Here is a 16,300-nt window from a genome sequence, read left to right as displayed (position 1 = left end):
AGGATCCAGTTGCATAGGGAGGTGTTAAGTCCTAGTTCACTGAGCTTGTTGACAAGCTTGGAGGGGATAATGGTATTGAATGCTGAACTATAATCAATGAACAACATTCTCACATAGGTGTTCCTCTTATCCAGGTGTGATAAGGCAGTGTGCAGTACAGTGGCGATGGCATCATCCCTAGATCTTTTTGGGCGGTAAGCAAATTGGAGTGGGTCCAGTGTGTCAGTTAGTAAGGAGTTGATGTGGGTTTTGACCAGCCTCTCAAAGCACTTCATGATGACCGAAGTGAGTGCTATGGGGCGGTAGTCGTTTAAACAGGTTACTTTTGTTTTTTTGGGGACTGGAATAACCGATGTCATCTTGAAGCAGGTGGGGACTACAGACTGGTACAGTGAACGGTTGAATATATCCGTAAACACGGCTGCCAGCTGGTCAGCGCATGCTCTAAGGACACGCCCAGGGATTCCATCTGGACCGGGTGCTTTGTGGGTGTTCACTCTCTTAAAAGTCTTGCTCACGTCAGCCACGGAGATTGAGAAGACCCGGTCGTCCTGAGCCGCGGGCGCCCTTGTAACAGGCCAGTTGTTGTTGGCCTCAAACCAGACGTAAAAAGTGTTAAGCTCGTCTGGGAGAGAGGCATTGCTGGGCATGACACAGCTGGGTTTCCCTTTGTAGTCTGTAATAGATTGTAGTCCACTCCACATCCTTCGTGAATCTGAGCTATGATAGTGTGACTCCACTTTATCCGTGTATTGTTTTTTTGCATTTTTAATGGTTTTTCTTAGCTCGTACTTTGATTTCTTGTACTCATCTATGTCCCCAGAGTTGAATGCGATGGACCGTGCTTTTAGCATAGCACAGATATCGCCATTTACCCATGGTTTCTGGTTGGGAAATGTTCGTACAACAATCCTCGGAACAACGTCATCTATGCGCTTGTTTATGAAACTAATGACTGAATCTGTATATGTGTTGATGTCATTGTCCGAGGCATTCTGGAACATATCCCAGTCGGTGGAATTAAAACAGTCTTGTAACATAGCGTCTGATTGATCCGACCAGCGTTGTAGAGATCTCATCACAGGCTTTTCCTGTTTCAGTTTCTGCCTATAGGTGGGTAGCAGCAGGATGGAGTCGTGATCTGATTTGCCAAAGGGAGGGCCTTGTATCCATCCCGGAACGGAGTGTAAACGTGATCTAGTGTGTTCCTGGCTCGCGTTGGGCAGGTGATATGCTGATGGTATTTAGGCAGTACTTTCTTCAGATTGGCTTTGTTGAAATCGCCAGCCACGATGAATGCAGCCTCTGGATGGGAAGTTTCAAGCCTGCTAATGGTCCCATACAGCCCGTTTAGTGCCCTATTTGCGTCGGCCTGTGGTGGAATATACACCGCTGTAATGATCACGGATGAGAACTCTCTCTGGAGGTAGAAGGGTCGGCATTTGATCATCAGGTGTTCAAGATCGGGGGAACAAGGAGATGTAAGTAGTTCCACGTCGGAACACCAAGAATTGTTGATCATAAAGCATACTCTACCCCCTCTATTCTTCCCCGAGTCCTTTGTTCGGTCTAGCCGGTGAATGTTGAATCCCTCTGGTTGAATGGCTGAAGCCGGTATCGATGGATTAAGCCAAGTCTCAGTGAAAATCAAGATGTTGCAGTTCTTAATGTCTCGCTGGAAGGTGAGCCTCCCTCTGAGTTCATCCAGCTTATTGTCCAGTGACTGCACATTCGCCAGGAGAATACTCGGAAGGAGGGGGTGGTGTTCACGTCGCCTCAGCTTCACTAATGCACCTGCTCGTCTGCCCCGCTTGCGCCGTCGTCACTTCCTGATCACAGGAATGAAGTCAGGTAAGCAGGTGGGAGGGTAGATGGTAGTAGCAGCAGAATCCCAGTTCGAAAAAACGGGGGTAGGTCCTATATCTCCGGACGATCTTATGTCCAGAAGTGATTGACAGTCGTAGCGGATAAGCGAAGAAACAGTACTTACAAAATTGTTTAATAATAACAATAAAATAATAAATAAAGTGGAAAGTTGTGGACGAGCTCGTAAAACAGCGGCTACCCTCATGAGCCATACAGGTCGGTTAAACAGTAGAATATTTTTTAAAAAAACAACTAAACTACTAATACTAAAACTAGAATGCTAAATACTAAACAGTAGAATACTAAAAAACTAACAGTACGATATATTAAAATACAACATTAAATACAACATTAAAATACCAGTTGGGGAGGAGCTCGTAAAACAGCAGCCATACAGGTTGGCGCTGATGTCACAATATATTTAAATAAAGCGTGCCATAGCTACAACAGTAAACATTTTACACATTTATGAAATGAAGATGTGCTATTCCACATTCGGGGTGTTATCAACAGCGTGATGGGGAAAGTGTTGCAGGAAGTATTGTGACTGTTACAGGAGGTCTACTGTACACAGAAAATTTGGAAAAATATTGGGAGGCTAGACAAAGCGGATGATTTAAAAAAAAAAAAAAAAAAAAAAATTAGTGCGGATGGAGAAAGCAGAGTCAAAGTGAGCAAAGTTTTTTTTTAAAAATACTGGAAGTACAAACAGAACAGTATAAATAAATGTAGAACACCAGAACTGCGTGATGTAAAAAAAAAAGGTGGAAGTGGAGCTCGAGTAAGTAGGGTAAAGTGAGCAGAAGTACAAAAATATTTGTAGCCGAAATAAAACAAAGACTTGCATTTATATAACACCTTTCACGACCACCAGATGTCTTAAAGCGCTTTACAGCCAATGAAGTACTTTTGGAGTGTAGTCACTGTTGTAATGTGGGAAATGCAGCAGCCAATTTGCGCACAGCAAGCTCCCACAAACAGCAACCTGATAATGACCAGATAATCTGTTTTTGTTATGTTGATTGAGGGATAAATATTGGCCAGGACACCGGGGATAACTCCCCTGCCCTTCTTCGAAATAGTGCCTTGGGATCTTTTACGTCCACCTGAGAGAGGAGACGGGGCCTCGATTTAACGTCTCATCCGAATGATGGCACCTCTGACAGTACAGCAGTCCCTCAGCACTGCACTGGAGAGTCAGCCTAAATTTATGTGCTCAAGTCCTGGGAGTGGGAGTTGAACGCACAACCTTCTGACTCGGAGGCGAGTGTGCTACCCACCAAGTCACAGCAGACACATTAACAAACAAACAAATAAATAAATAAATAGCTGCAGAGGGTTATGGTCCTAAACTAGCAATTCAGAGGTCATGAATCCAAATCCTACCATGGCAAGTGGTGAAATTGAATTCAATAAACCTAGTCATTTGTGGACTGGCACCAGCGAACAATGACCATGAAAGATCATGGATTGTCATAAAAGCCCAACTGGTTTACTAACATCTCCTCTGCCACCTTTACCCGGTCTGGTTTACATGTGACTCCAGTCCCACACTATGTTGTTGACTCACAATTTCCACAGGACAATGGGGAATAAATGCAACCTTGCTAGCTTTTCCCACGTCAGAAGAACACCATTTTTTTTAAAAGTGATCATTAAAAGAATTATTCAGAGCGGGACCTGTGTTGGATTAAGCACAGCTGAAACAAGTGTAATTAAAAACGTTATTTACAGTACAAAGAGAAACAGCAAGAGAAAAATCAGAAAATAAACAGGAGCAGAATGGTGCAAATTGGACAATTTATATCTAGAAGTTACAACACAAAAACAGGCCAGTTGGCCCAACCGATCCATGTTGGCATTTACCCTCCAGGCAAGCAAATAGTCCTAATCATATTTACCTGCCTTGTTCCCATATCCCTTCATTCCTTTTCCCTCATTCACCTATCCAATCTAATCTTGAATGTTGGCATAGTTTCTGCCTTAACCACTAACCCGGGACATGAATTCCACAGCCTCGCAAACTCTCTGTATAAAGAAGTTTCTCTTCGCTCTGTTCCAAATCTCTTGCATTTAATCTTGTGCCTATAGCCCCTTGTTCTAGATCACTTAACTACTGGAAACAGTCTGCTTCTATCTACTGTGTCCCATCTTTACATAATTTTAAACTCTTCTCTCTATCTGTGTTGTCCTAACAAAAACAGACTCAATTTTTCATGTCTTCAGTTATTTAGAATATAGTGGGGGACTGGATGGAGACAGGAAAAGAAATTAAAAGCATTATTTAAAAAAATGTAATATGCAGCAGGGTAGACAGGAATACCAGGGCAAATGGTACAGAAAGTGTGTAAACAGGTGAGAAATGAGAGTGGATGACCTCCGAAGCAGAAAGGGTAGGACAAAAATGGAAGAACATATGAACAAATTACTTAAATGTGTATCATTTCAATGTGGAGGGGTTTGAATGGACATGGGAGGGGTGCAAATGGAGTATAAAGCAGGTGGCCGTGCTAAACAAGCCGGTTTAAGTGGGTAAAATCGCAGGCGTGCGCATTTAAAGGAAAGCAAAGTAAATGGGAAGCAAGGCCAGAAGTTTTATAAAAAAGTAAATATAAATAATTTAAACATTTTTTTTGATGAAGTAGCCTGGATGTAAATAAGATGGGCAATAAAAATTGAAAGCATGGTAAGCGTGCTTGAGCACACTAAAATAGCAGGCATGCACTCTGAAGGGAAGCCCAACGGATGGGCTAGACTGAAACCAGGATACAAGTTTACATTTTTTTTTTCAAATTTCTGAAATCTTTTAAAAAGCATGACGTGGATGTCAACAGGGATGTTGAAATAAAGTTGGCTATTCTATAGCTCCTCTTGCCTCCCGAATGACTAGTTCTGGTAGTTCCCCAGCAATCGCTAATGCAGCTATTTTTAACATTGAAGCTGTTGCCGCTGTATGGGTGCCCTGTGGTCTCCCTAGTTGTAATATTGGCTTGGCTGCCCTAATTCCCAGAGTTTCTCCTCTTCATGCTTTCATTGGCCACCCTGCTACTTGAGAGTTTTTGTTCCTTGGACTTTTGCAAGCTCTCTTCCTTCCTTCCTTCCTCCCTCCCCCCCCCCGCCCCGATTTCTTGTTTGTTCCATTTTACCAGCTATGCTGCTCTCTGGACTTTTTTGTACACGTGACCCATCTTGCTGTATGTGCTACAGCTGCCCCACTTCCTGAATTTTTCGTAGCCTAGCCCACTACCAGTCTTCAATAGATTGTGCAGGTGTTGGGGCATATTTTCATTAGAGGCAGAACAAGATGCAGCAGTTTTCGACCTACAATTTTTCTATTCACAGGCAGCAGGGAGAGGCATAGCGGGAGGGGCGACAATGGAAAGGCATCGTGGGAGACCCATGATGAAAGTGGAGACAGTGGGACAGCTGAAGGATCGACTAAACTTTATATGTAAACTAAAATTTTGAAGTGAACGCTTTTTTAAAATGTAAAATATTTAGATGTTAAAAGGTTCACTACTATCTTTCTGTAATCTTGCCAAAAATCAAGATGGTAGCAGAGCTGTTGGAGAAAGTCACAAATGCACTCCACCGCACCACCCAGTAGCCAGGTTGTGCAGTTACAGCATGACAGTTCACATGGGCTGGTTCCATTATAAATCTGGACATAAGAATTTATAATGGAAAAAATTGACACAAAAGTGTGGCGAACAGAGTGACAAAAAGAATGCAGATGTAAGGTTTTTTAATAATATATAGATAGATTTACAAAAGATTGGCTTTGTTCTTGAATTTGTGGTCTTTTTATTATTTTGTCTTTTCAAGGAGTTAGATGGAAGGTTGTCCACTGTAAATATTTATATTGCATGATTGTTACTTAGATGCGTGTTCATCTTTTGTAAAATAAATTAAGAAATGAATGTTAAACTTAAAAGGAGGCCTGGTGTGATGTTCTACCACTTTGAAAGATTGGAATAACATCTTATGGAGGCATAACATGATTCAAGTACCTGAAATGTGATTGCCAGGCAGGATTTGCTTTTGGTTGCTGTTATGTTACTGAAAGCTTACCTAGATACCGAGGCAGAGCTGGACTCTCTTGAAGGTATGGGGAGTTGGGACTCGTCCATGAGATTGATATACGATGTGAGAGAGCAAAATAAGCAAATTTTTCAAAAACTTAACTAGGAGATCAGAGCTATCCAGTCCCTTGAGATTTGAATATCTTATCGGTTCCATCAGCAGTTTAAATTTAAAAAATCTCTTCTGAGGTCATGTTCACAAATCCATCTAAATTCAAAAATGTTTGTGAAAATCTATAATAATGCCGTGCATCTTGCTGAAATATGTCAAATATATTTTTGTGATTTTAGTCTAGCTAATTTTGACTATATTCTGTTATTCTAGAACTGAGCACCAGAACATCCATCCTGAGAACCAGGAGCGTGTGAGAGAACTCCGGCAACATCTCCAAGCTGAGGCTTTAAATTACCAGGTGAGAATTTCATTCCCCGCACCATTTGGTATAGTTTGACATCACTAGATCACAGAAATATCACTAGTGGCCAAATAAGTCAAATCAAAACCTACAGCTCAAAATAATTCATAAAGCATAGGTAAATACTGCATGACTGAGTGTTGCTGCATTTTTTAGAGGTGCCATTGTTCAGACGAGATGTTAAGCTTGAGGCCCTGTCTGCCTGTTCAGGTGGATGTAACAGATCCCATATCACTACTTGAAGAAGAGCACAAAGTTCTCCCAATAGTTCTCCCTCAACCAAAACCACCAAAAATAGAGTAACTGGTCATTCAGTCATTTGCAGTTTATGGGATCTTCCTGTGTACAAATTGGCTGCTGAGTATACCTACATAGCAACAGTGACTACACTTCAAAAGTAATTCATTAGGTGTGAAGCAAGTTGGGACAGCCCAAGGGTGTGAAAGGCACCATGTAAAACCCAAGTTCTTCCAGTTCTTTTTTCTTTGTTTGCTGATATTTAGTTGGAGGAAATTTTGACTCATCCAATCTTGATATCAGACCGATAGGCTAACCACACAGAATTTAACTGAGGCTTCAACCTCAAAATCATGGGGGCCACTTGGCCGTCAGGATGGACAGCCAATCAGTGCACTCCGGTCAGCTGCCCAAAAGTCAAAATCTACCACAGCATGTTTGAGAGCCGCAAAGACTTTGCAGACATGGATTATTTCATTTTGACTTTCTTTCTATTGTTACAGGATGGATTTGAAAGGGATGGGCACCAATTCTACACTGATCTGTCTTGCCCAGTCTGTTTACAGAATGCTGCATTCCCTGTTGAAACCAACTGTGGTCACCTCTTCTGTGGTATGTGATTATTACATTGAAATAAAAACAGAAGGATTTTACAATATTTAGGGCAGTTTTTTCCAATTTGAATTTCAACCACTTGAGAAGAATTCATACAAGTAGATTTATGTACGCAATGATCTAGTGAATTCCATGAAGGGTTTAAATGATAGAAGTTAGGAAGACACCTTAAGAATTTAGAAGTGAGTTGAGTAGGACTTATGAAAGTAAACTCTATTCCTTTGTGCTGAGCACAGTCCTATTAGACTCCACATATGTCAAGTAATAATAATCACTAGGGATATCGATCTTATTAAAACATTTTCTCCTACACAGATTTTTCTCTTCTCATTTCCTATTTAGAGTAGCTTTTATCTGTGGGGTTTATTATACCTGATATACTTGGACTGTTAACATAAGGGAGAAGCCATTTCCCTCCCACCCCCATGACCTGCATCGTCTGTATTTGCGCTGCTACGTGAAGGAGAAGCTAACTTTCATTGTGTGTTTCTGAGTTCCGCATAAACCTCGTTTCAAGTTTCAGCTTCAAAAAGCTGTCAACTGCAGGAGTAATAGGTCGGCACAATCAGTGTCTTTACATGGCTAATAATTTCATGATTTATAAATTTTGCCAACCAGAGTAAGAAGTTTACATCAGTTCCAGTGACTAATCTTAAAATCAGGGCTGGTTTAAGTTACATGCTTTGTTTTTGTTAAGGTTAAGAAGCTGACACATTCTGCTCATGTGTCTTACTCTTATCAGTGCTTCTTGGGAAAAATCCAGCAGTGAAGAATTAGGAAGGAGTTGGTTTGAATTTGTGTCCATAAAAATTCTCTTCCACTCCAAACCTGCACCAAATCTCTGTTAGTTTGAATTTGGATCCAAGGTGGCATTGAGTAAGCATCTGTAGAAGTGAAACATAACGAGAAAGGAACTCATTGGGCCATAATTTGCTGTCAAAATAACGGTGAGGCTAATGGCGCTCACCATTATTTATGCGCAAATGGTACAGCAACTTCAGGTGAGGGGCAGAGGCGCGGTTCAACTCAAAAATCCAAAAGTTGCTGTCCAAGTTGCACCACTCCGCCATTAGCTCCATGAAAACGGCATTTCACTGTCTGGCTCACCATTGAAGTGCATTGAACGGAATGAAGTTGCTGTATTTACGAACTAAACTCGGCACAGAAAGTTTTATCCATTTCAGTCCAAGTACCTTTTAATGATGTGATAAGTGTTAATTACTGCCAAACAAGCTCTTTGGCATTGAAAATTAATTAGTACAAGTGTGAACTCTCATTCCTCCAGGTTTTAATTGTTGGAGATTTAAAAAATGTAACATTTGTTTTTTTTTTCTCTCTCAATCCAACCTTTCTTTCCCTCTTTATTTCTCTTTCTGTACCTGATTTGACATTGAATTCATCCACTCTAATTTCCTTCTCCGTCCTTGCGCTGTTAATTTCACAATCCTTCAATCTGATTTGTTAAGGAGATACAGAGTTGCTCTCCCGGTTCACTATGGTCCCAGATGCCCGGTTTCCCTCGCTGCGATGTTATCAACTCACACTTTCAGCAATTTGCCACACAAAATTGAAAAACCTAAATTTTCAAGGGCAAGTCTAACTAACGGCAGATGCCATTAGATGGCCTGTTACAGCAAATTATGGCCCATTGTTGATAATTTTAAAAAATGAATTCACAGGATGTGGGCGTCGCCGGCAAGGCCATTATTTATTGCGCATCCCTAGTTGTCCTTGAGAACCTGGTGGTGAGCCGCCGCCTTGAACCACTGCAGTCCGTGTGGTGAAGGTACTCCCACAGTGTACTTAGGTAGGGAGTTCCTGGATTTTGATCCAGTGACGATGAAGGAACGGCAGTGGTGGTGGTGGTGTTCCCATGCGCCTGCTGCCCTTGTCCTTCTAGGTAGTAGAGGTCGCGGGTTTGGGAGGTGCTGTTAAAGAAGCCTTGGCGAGTTGCTGCAGTGCATCTGGTAGATGATAATGGGTAAGTTCTCTCCCAGATCAGTGGTAGAACTAGACACATCTTGCATCCAAGCCCTGCTCCAAACATGGGCACCAATAACCATTACTCAGAGAAAGAACTTGCCTTAAAACGTTCTTGTATTTCATAATGCTTTACAGCTAATGGATTATATTTGAAGTGCAGTCACTGTTGCTATCACTCGTATAACCTGAGATGTTTGTTGCATGCATTAAGAGAGAGACAGAAGTAGAGTGGCCATTAATGGCAACCAAATAATTTTCTTTTCCAGATTGGCCAGCCTGCTCCATGTGTACAGGTTGCATGTTTCCTGTGCCAGTCTGTAAAGTCTTATATTTTTCCACGTAAAATTCTAACTGCTTTCCTAAGACTAGCATCTGTATTCTTTAGGTTAACTAAGATTGACACAAAAATTGACACAGGTTAGTTTAAGGTTAGACTCGTGTACAGCTGACAAGTTAACCACTTTGAATAGATAGTCTGCCGGATATGTTAAAAGTCTGGTTCGTTTAGCTTCTTGTTGATGAACTCAACATTTCAGTAATGATTCTTGAAATTTATACAACCTCATCTTTCTAAGTTGGTTGTCCTGCTTCCCTCTGGGATACTCCTGTTGGCCTCCTGGAATGTAAATTCAGTGAATCTCCATCCATAGATGTGGTATGCATTCCCTCTTGGGTTGTCTGTCTGGGTAGATCCATCTTGCATGTCGGTAGCTATTGTTGGACTGGAGCTAGTTCAAATTTTGATTCCCTTATTCTCAGGGATGCTTCTGTTTTTTCTCAGGGATGCTTCTGTTACCTACAAGTGACACGCTGAACCATTTCTTTATATCTAACTAGATTTCTGAACTTTACAGGTCAGCAAGGTTTTGATCGATGTGAAGTAATCTCCTGCTCATAGACCTCTGGTGTGCCAGACACTAATATAGGATAAAGTTAGCTAAATATCTAAGTTGCCCCTTTAAGAAACTCTCCTGTCCACGGATACCAAAGAAACTGGCCCAGATCACCTTGAGCAACACAGTCCTCTGCCCATCCTCCTCTCTTGTCAATGTGTGTTTTTTTTGGTGGTGTGCTGAATTACTGTGCACCATCACAAAGATTCTCAGTACAATTAACATCCAAAATTGAATAAAATTTGCTGAATAAATTGAATGATGATGGCGTGTTTTGCCTTGGTAAAAAAAGAACTTGCATTTATATAGTGCCTTTCACGACCTTGGGACGTTCCGAAGTACTTTTGAAGTTTAGTCGCTATTTTAATGGAGGGAAACACAGCAGCCAATTTGCACACAGCAAGGTCTTGCAAACAGAATTGAGATAATGACCAGACAATCTGTTGTAGTGATGTTGATTGAGGGATAAATATTGGCCAGGACACTGGGGAGAACTCCCCTGCTCTTCGAAATAGTGCCATGAGATCTTTAACATTCACCTGAGAGGGCAGATAGGGCCTCGGCGAAATGTCTCATCCGAAAGACTTCCACTTTTAATTGGTGGATTGTGTATGATGGAACACCTAGAGCTTTGGTAGTGCTTGGCTTCAGGGTTTCATTAAAAATCTTCTGAGATTCTGGCACCTCCTTGGGCTGTGCATTATGAGGACCAAGCAGGTGAGCCTACCACTGCTGAAACTATGCTGATCTCGTTAGGGGTTTGGTGATATTTTCTGTGGTCCTTAATGTTGTGTATGTACCTTTTTAAGAGAAGAACTGATTCTATACTGCAGTACCGGCAGTGACCACCCCTGTATATAAAGCCATAGCAGGCTTCTGTACGTCAGTCTTAAGTTACCCTCTGTTCAGCTGCAAGCACGAGCAGAGGGAGCAGCCAGACTTTGGAGAGTGGATTAAAGTGGTGGTCCCCTGACCAGGAAGAGGAGGAGAACGTTGGACCACCACCACCAACTCCACCATCATTACATCAACTGAGGTGCCTGGAGAGAGAGGACAGAGGAGGAGAAGGAGAAAGGAGGCCTACATCAACATCAACCAGGGGAGAGGCCTTTCTATCACTGCCTCCCCAAATTGGCCTCCACTTCAGGAGAGGGAGAGAGGGGAGAGAAACCAACTGCTTGAAAGGAGGGAAGAAAACTTCATCCGGAACATCTACAGGTGGGTGTTATTTGGGGCACTCTCCCAAGACTTTGTATTTTAGGTGGGGGGAGAAAAGAAGAAGCAAGGCCGGATCATCAAGGGGTGTAGTGTGTGTGTGCTCTTGTTAAAAGCTAGGCCACACACACCACTAATTAGCATCCCTTCTATTGCCTGCCCTGGGAGAGCTTGGAGCTGCCCAAGGCGAAGTCCTTAATTTAATTTAATTACATCGTTAAGACCTGTTGCAGGACTAAGCCTGGGCTTCTCCAGCTTTTCCAGGTGAAGACGTCTTCTCCCCCTGCCAGAAGACCACCATCACCAAAGACTTTTTCCATCGGAGAGTGCAACCCTGCCTACACCCACCCACCATCCTGAGTGGCAACACTGCCCTTTGCGGCCTCCCTCCTTCCCACCCCCCCCACCTCTCTCTCTCTCTCTCTCTCTCTTTGTCTCTCTCTGCCTGTCTTTCTAAGGCACCTTAGTTTCATCTATTTTATTAATTGCCAATTGAGCAGAGGGGCGGGGGCTCCTCTCCCAATTTAAATCAATAAGGAGAGAGGTGTGTCCTCATTTTAATCAGCTCCCTCTGCTCAATAGAGGACAAAAAAATATATATATATACACCGAGGCCATTAACACCTTCAGGCCTGTGACTTGGGGTGAGTGTAGCCCTTAAAAAAAGCACCCCAGAATGGCGACTGCATCTTCGCCGGTGGCGGGGCCAGCCGGGACCTATGCGAGAGTGGTAGCCACAGCCACAGCTGCTCCCGCTGTTCCTGCTGCCCCGTCACCTTTTCGATTAATAACAAAAAAGCTTGGGGTGAAGAGCTACACTCACCCCACTATGACCATCGAGGCCTGCGTCAAGGCCATGGCTGGGGTTGTCGGCCCCTCAGCCATCGTCGCGGCCTCGAAAATGTATGGGAAGGCTGTGTTCTTCCTGGGGTCGGAGCGGGCGGTGTCCCTGGCTGTCGCCAAGGGGCTCACCGTGGGCGGGACCTTCCTGCCGGTGGATCCTCTCGAGGCCACCGCGCAGAGGATCATTATTTCCAACGTCCCGCCCTATGTTCCTGGTGAGCTCCTCCTTCCCCATTTGCGACAACTTGGGGAGGTGAGGTCGGGGATCACGCCCATCCCGCTCGGCTTCCGGGAGGCCAGCCTTCGCCACGTCTTCTCCTTCCGGCGCCAGCTGTTTATCCAGCTGGCGCGGGAGGAGGACACTGAAGGGGCGTTCGTCGTCCTCCACGAGGGGACCGCCTACCGCGCCTTTTGGACGTCGGACGGTGTGAGGTGCCATGCCTGCAGGGAGGTGGGGCACATCAGGAGGAACTGCCCTGCCTCCAAGGCCGCCGGATCATCTCGTGCGGCCGAGGCTGGCGGCGCCGCCGCCGTCGCCCTTCCCCCCGGATCTGCCCGCGCGTCAAGTACGTCTGATGCGCGGTTGACGTCAGGGGCCGATGCCACCAAGGCCTCCGGCGGGGGGGAGGGAGCGTGTCCGGCCGGAAAGAAGGCGCGGGGAAAAAAGAAGCACCTTAGGGCAGGTCCCCCCGTGGATGGTGAGGCCTTGCCCCTTGAGCCCCTTACACCCGCGCTCCTCGCGGAGTTGATCAGGGCAGATGTGAGCGGGAGGGGCCCCGTGCCCGAGCCTGTGGCCGCAACCGCCGCAGCGGTAATGCCAATACCTGCGGCCGGGCTCGGGCCCGAGGAACCCGACAAACCTGCTCCGCCGGAGGGAGTCGAGGAGGAGGCCTTTGCAGACATGGAGGTCTCCCTCGCTCCCTCCGTGCTAAAAAGAAGGCGCAACCCCCTGGATGAGGAGGAGGACCGGGAGGAGGAAGGTCCCTCCGAGCAGGGGGAGTCGTCGCCCGCCGCGGGTACTGCGCCCCCCCGCCCCCCCAGCGCTGTCGTCATCACCAGCGATCGGCAGGGGTCGCCTGTCCCTCGGGAGGCTGAGGCAGATGTGTCTGTCCAGCACGTGCCTCCCGGGGATGGGGATGAGACCCTGCCCGTGGGGGTGGTTGCGGAACAACCCACGGCAGTAATTGAAGTTGACCTTTTATCGGTGTCGTTACCCCTCGCCGGGTCGGGCAGCCTGGGGGCTGGGTCGGGCGAGCTCGAGGATAATGAGCTCGCCCAATGCGACCCGGACGTCTCCCAGGGGATGCTCGTCCTGGTAGAGCTTTTAATTCAAAACCCCCCGTCCGCTGGGTCGGAGGTTGGTGGCGGGGAGGAGGATGGCCCCCTGGCTGCGTCTCTGATGCCGGACGTACTGGAGGAGCTGGAAATTGTTCTCTCCCCGGTTTCTCCGGTCGTTCCGGCGTCTGAGGCGGAGGGGAGCTCTGAACCGCCGCTGTCTTCTGGCCCGGCACCCCTAGAGGAGCCCAGGGAGAAATCCTCTGCCGCCGATCCTGGGGGTGGGATCCGGGCGGAGGCGGGGCTGGCTGGCGCGGCCGAGTCGTTCGCTTCGCACTGCGCGGCGGACGGGTCGGCCGCTGGTGACGACCCCCTGGAGGAGGATGGGGACTCGGTGATGGGCACGGAGGACGATTCGGACTCCAGCGCCGACGTGGCGATGGATGACCTCGTGCCCCTTGCCGAGTCTCCCCTCATTTCCGTAAGGGAACTCCGGGATTTTATGGCCACGTGCCTGGGTCAGCGCAATAAGGTCCGGCTGGCCCTCGACAGGTGGTCGGAGCTGGCGCTGCTCATCGATTCCGTCCGCGCCGCCATTAAGATCTTGGGCGCGGACGAGGGTGTGAACCCGCTCGAGCTGCGTCGGCTCACAACGTTTCTCACTGGGCTGCTGAGGAAGTGGCGGCGGACCAGCGGCTGCGCTTCCTCGCCCCGTTAGGTGTAGGTAGAGGTTGCACTATGCTTCTGACATGAAGATAACCATAGCCAGCCTCAACATCAACGGCAGCAGGGAGGCGCGCCGCAGATTCAATAACTTCTCGGTCCTTCGGGACGGGAAGTATGCGGTGTGCTTCCTGCAAGAAACCCACACCGTTCCGGGAGACGAAGCCACGTGGCTCCTGGAGTGGCAAGGAGGGGTCAGCATGAGTCACCTCTCCAACAATTCCAGCGGGGTGGCTATCTTGCTGGCCCCGCATTTTCAGCCGGAGATCTTGGGGGTCAAGGAGCACGTGCCGGGCCACTTGCTCCATGTCACTGTTCGCCTGGGGGGCGTGCCGCTCCATCTAGTGAACGTGTACGCCCCGCAGACCAGTGCGCAGCAAGTGCGCTTCTTCGAAGAAGTGTCCGCTCTCTTGGGCTCCATCGACGTGGGCGAGTGCGTCATCCTCGGGGGGGATTTTAACTGCACCCTCGAGGCGAGGGACCGTTCGGGTCCCCCGCGAAGCCCGGCGGCGATGGAGAAGTTGAGGGACCTGGTTGGGTCCTTCGACTTGGTGGACGTCTGGCGAAATCTCCACCCCGACTCCAGCGCCTTCACTAGCGTGAGGTCTGGGGGAGGAAGGTCCAGAATCGACCGCCTCTACATTTCCCGGGCGTTCGTCTCCTGCGTTCCGGCAGCTTCCATGCGGCCGGTGCCGTGCACGGACCACCACCTGGTGTGGGCGGAGCTCGCCCCGCTGCGCGCGCGGGGGGGGTCCGTGTACTGGCATTTTAACAACCTGCTGCTGGAGGACGCACGGTTCCGGGATTCGTTTCGTCGATTCTGGGCCGACTGGAGAAGGAAGCAGGGGGGCTTCCCCTCCTTGAGGCTATGGTGGGATGTGGGCAAGGCTCACATCCGTCTCTTCTGTCAGGAGTACGCGAAGGGGTCGACCAAGAGGCGGGAGGCCCGGGTCGGGCGGTTGGAGAAGGAGGTGCTCGACCTGGAGTCCCGTCTCGGTCAGGTCGTCGAGGACCCGGCCCTGCGGAAGGTGTACGAAGAGAAGAAGGGCGCGCTGAAGGACCTGCAGCTCGTCGGGTCCCGAGGCGCGTACGTGAGGTCGCGGATCCAGCTCCTGCGGGACCTGGACCGCGGCTCCCCCTTCTTCTACTCGCTGGAAAAAAGACGGGGGGTCCGTAAGCAGCTCTTGGGGCTGCTGGCCGACGACGGATCTCTGGTCTCGGATCCGGAGGGAATCAGCGCGGAGACCCGCGCCTATTACGGGGCTCTGTTCTCTCCGGATCCGTCCAGCGAGGATGCGCGCAGAGTTTTGTGGGAGGACCTGACGAAGGTTGGCCCGGAGGGCGCCGAAAAATTGGACGCTCCGCTAAGTCTGGCGGAGCTGACCGGCGCCCTCCGCCAGCTCTCTAGGGGAAAGTCCCCGGGGCTGGACGGGCTGACCGTGGAGTTCCACAGGGCGTTCTGGGACGTCTTGGGGGGCGACTACGCGCGGGTCCTGGGGGAAAGTTTGGCGACCGGGGAGATGCCCCTCTCTTGGCGCAGGGCGGTCATTGTCCTGCTGCCTAAGAAGGGCGATCTCCGCCTCCTTAAGAACTGGCGCCCGGTCTCCCTCCTCAGCACGGACTATAAAATCTTTGCCAGGGCCATGTCTGCTCGCCTTGGCACCGTGCTGGCCCACATGATCCACCCCGACCAGTCCTACACGGTCCCGGGCCGGACCATCCACGATAACATCCATCTGGTCCGGGACCTGGTCCACCACTCCCAGAGGGCTGGTCTGTCGGTCGCCTTCCTTTCCCTGGATCAGGAGAAGGCGTTCGACAGGGTGGATCACGAGTATCTCTTCGGGACTCTGCGCGCATTCGGGTTCGGGACGCATTTCGTCGCCCGGATCCGACTTCTGTACGCCGCCGCGGAGTGTCTGATTAAAGTTAACGGGTCCTTGACGGCGCCCCTTCGCTTCGGGAGGGGGGTGCGTCAGGGATGCCCCATGTCCGGTCAGTTATATGCCATTTGCGTGGAGCCTTTCCTGCGCCTCTTGCGGAAGAGGTTGACGGGACTGGCTCTGCAAGGGCCGGGCGTGGAGGTGGTCCTCTCGGCTTACGCCGATGATGTGCTCCTCACGGTCACGGATCCCGCTGACTTGCGGAGGAT

General features: G+C 48.3%; 1 protein-coding gene across 3 annotated transcripts in view; it reads left to right on the top strand.

Moving 5' to 3' along the window:
- The window catches only part of rnf170 (ring finger protein 170), a 51,372-nt gene that overhangs the window by 17,141 nt on the left and 17,931 nt on the right, over nucleotides 1-16,300 (top strand). For all 3 annotated transcript variants that reach the window (XM_086007790.1, XM_086007808.1, XM_086007800.1), the window contains exons 3-4: nucleotides 6,274-6,361; nucleotides 7,105-7,213. In XM_086007790.1, coding sequence (XP_085863916.1) covers nucleotides 6,274-6,361; nucleotides 7,105-7,213 — 197 coding nt within the window. The remainder of the gene's footprint in view (nucleotides 1-6,273; nucleotides 6,362-7,104; nucleotides 7,214-16,300) is intronic.

The sequence above is a fragment of the Somniosus microcephalus genome, chromosome 2, assembly GCF_052327205.1.
Source record: "Somniosus microcephalus isolate GS21.2 chromosome 2, FLI_Smic_1.0, whole genome shotgun sequence".
Lineage (NCBI taxonomy): Eukaryota > Metazoa > Chordata > Chondrichthyes > Squaliformes > Somniosidae > Somniosus > Somniosus microcephalus.
Note: the sequence above shows the minus strand (reverse complement) of the source record. Positions and strands in the feature narration are given on the sequence as shown.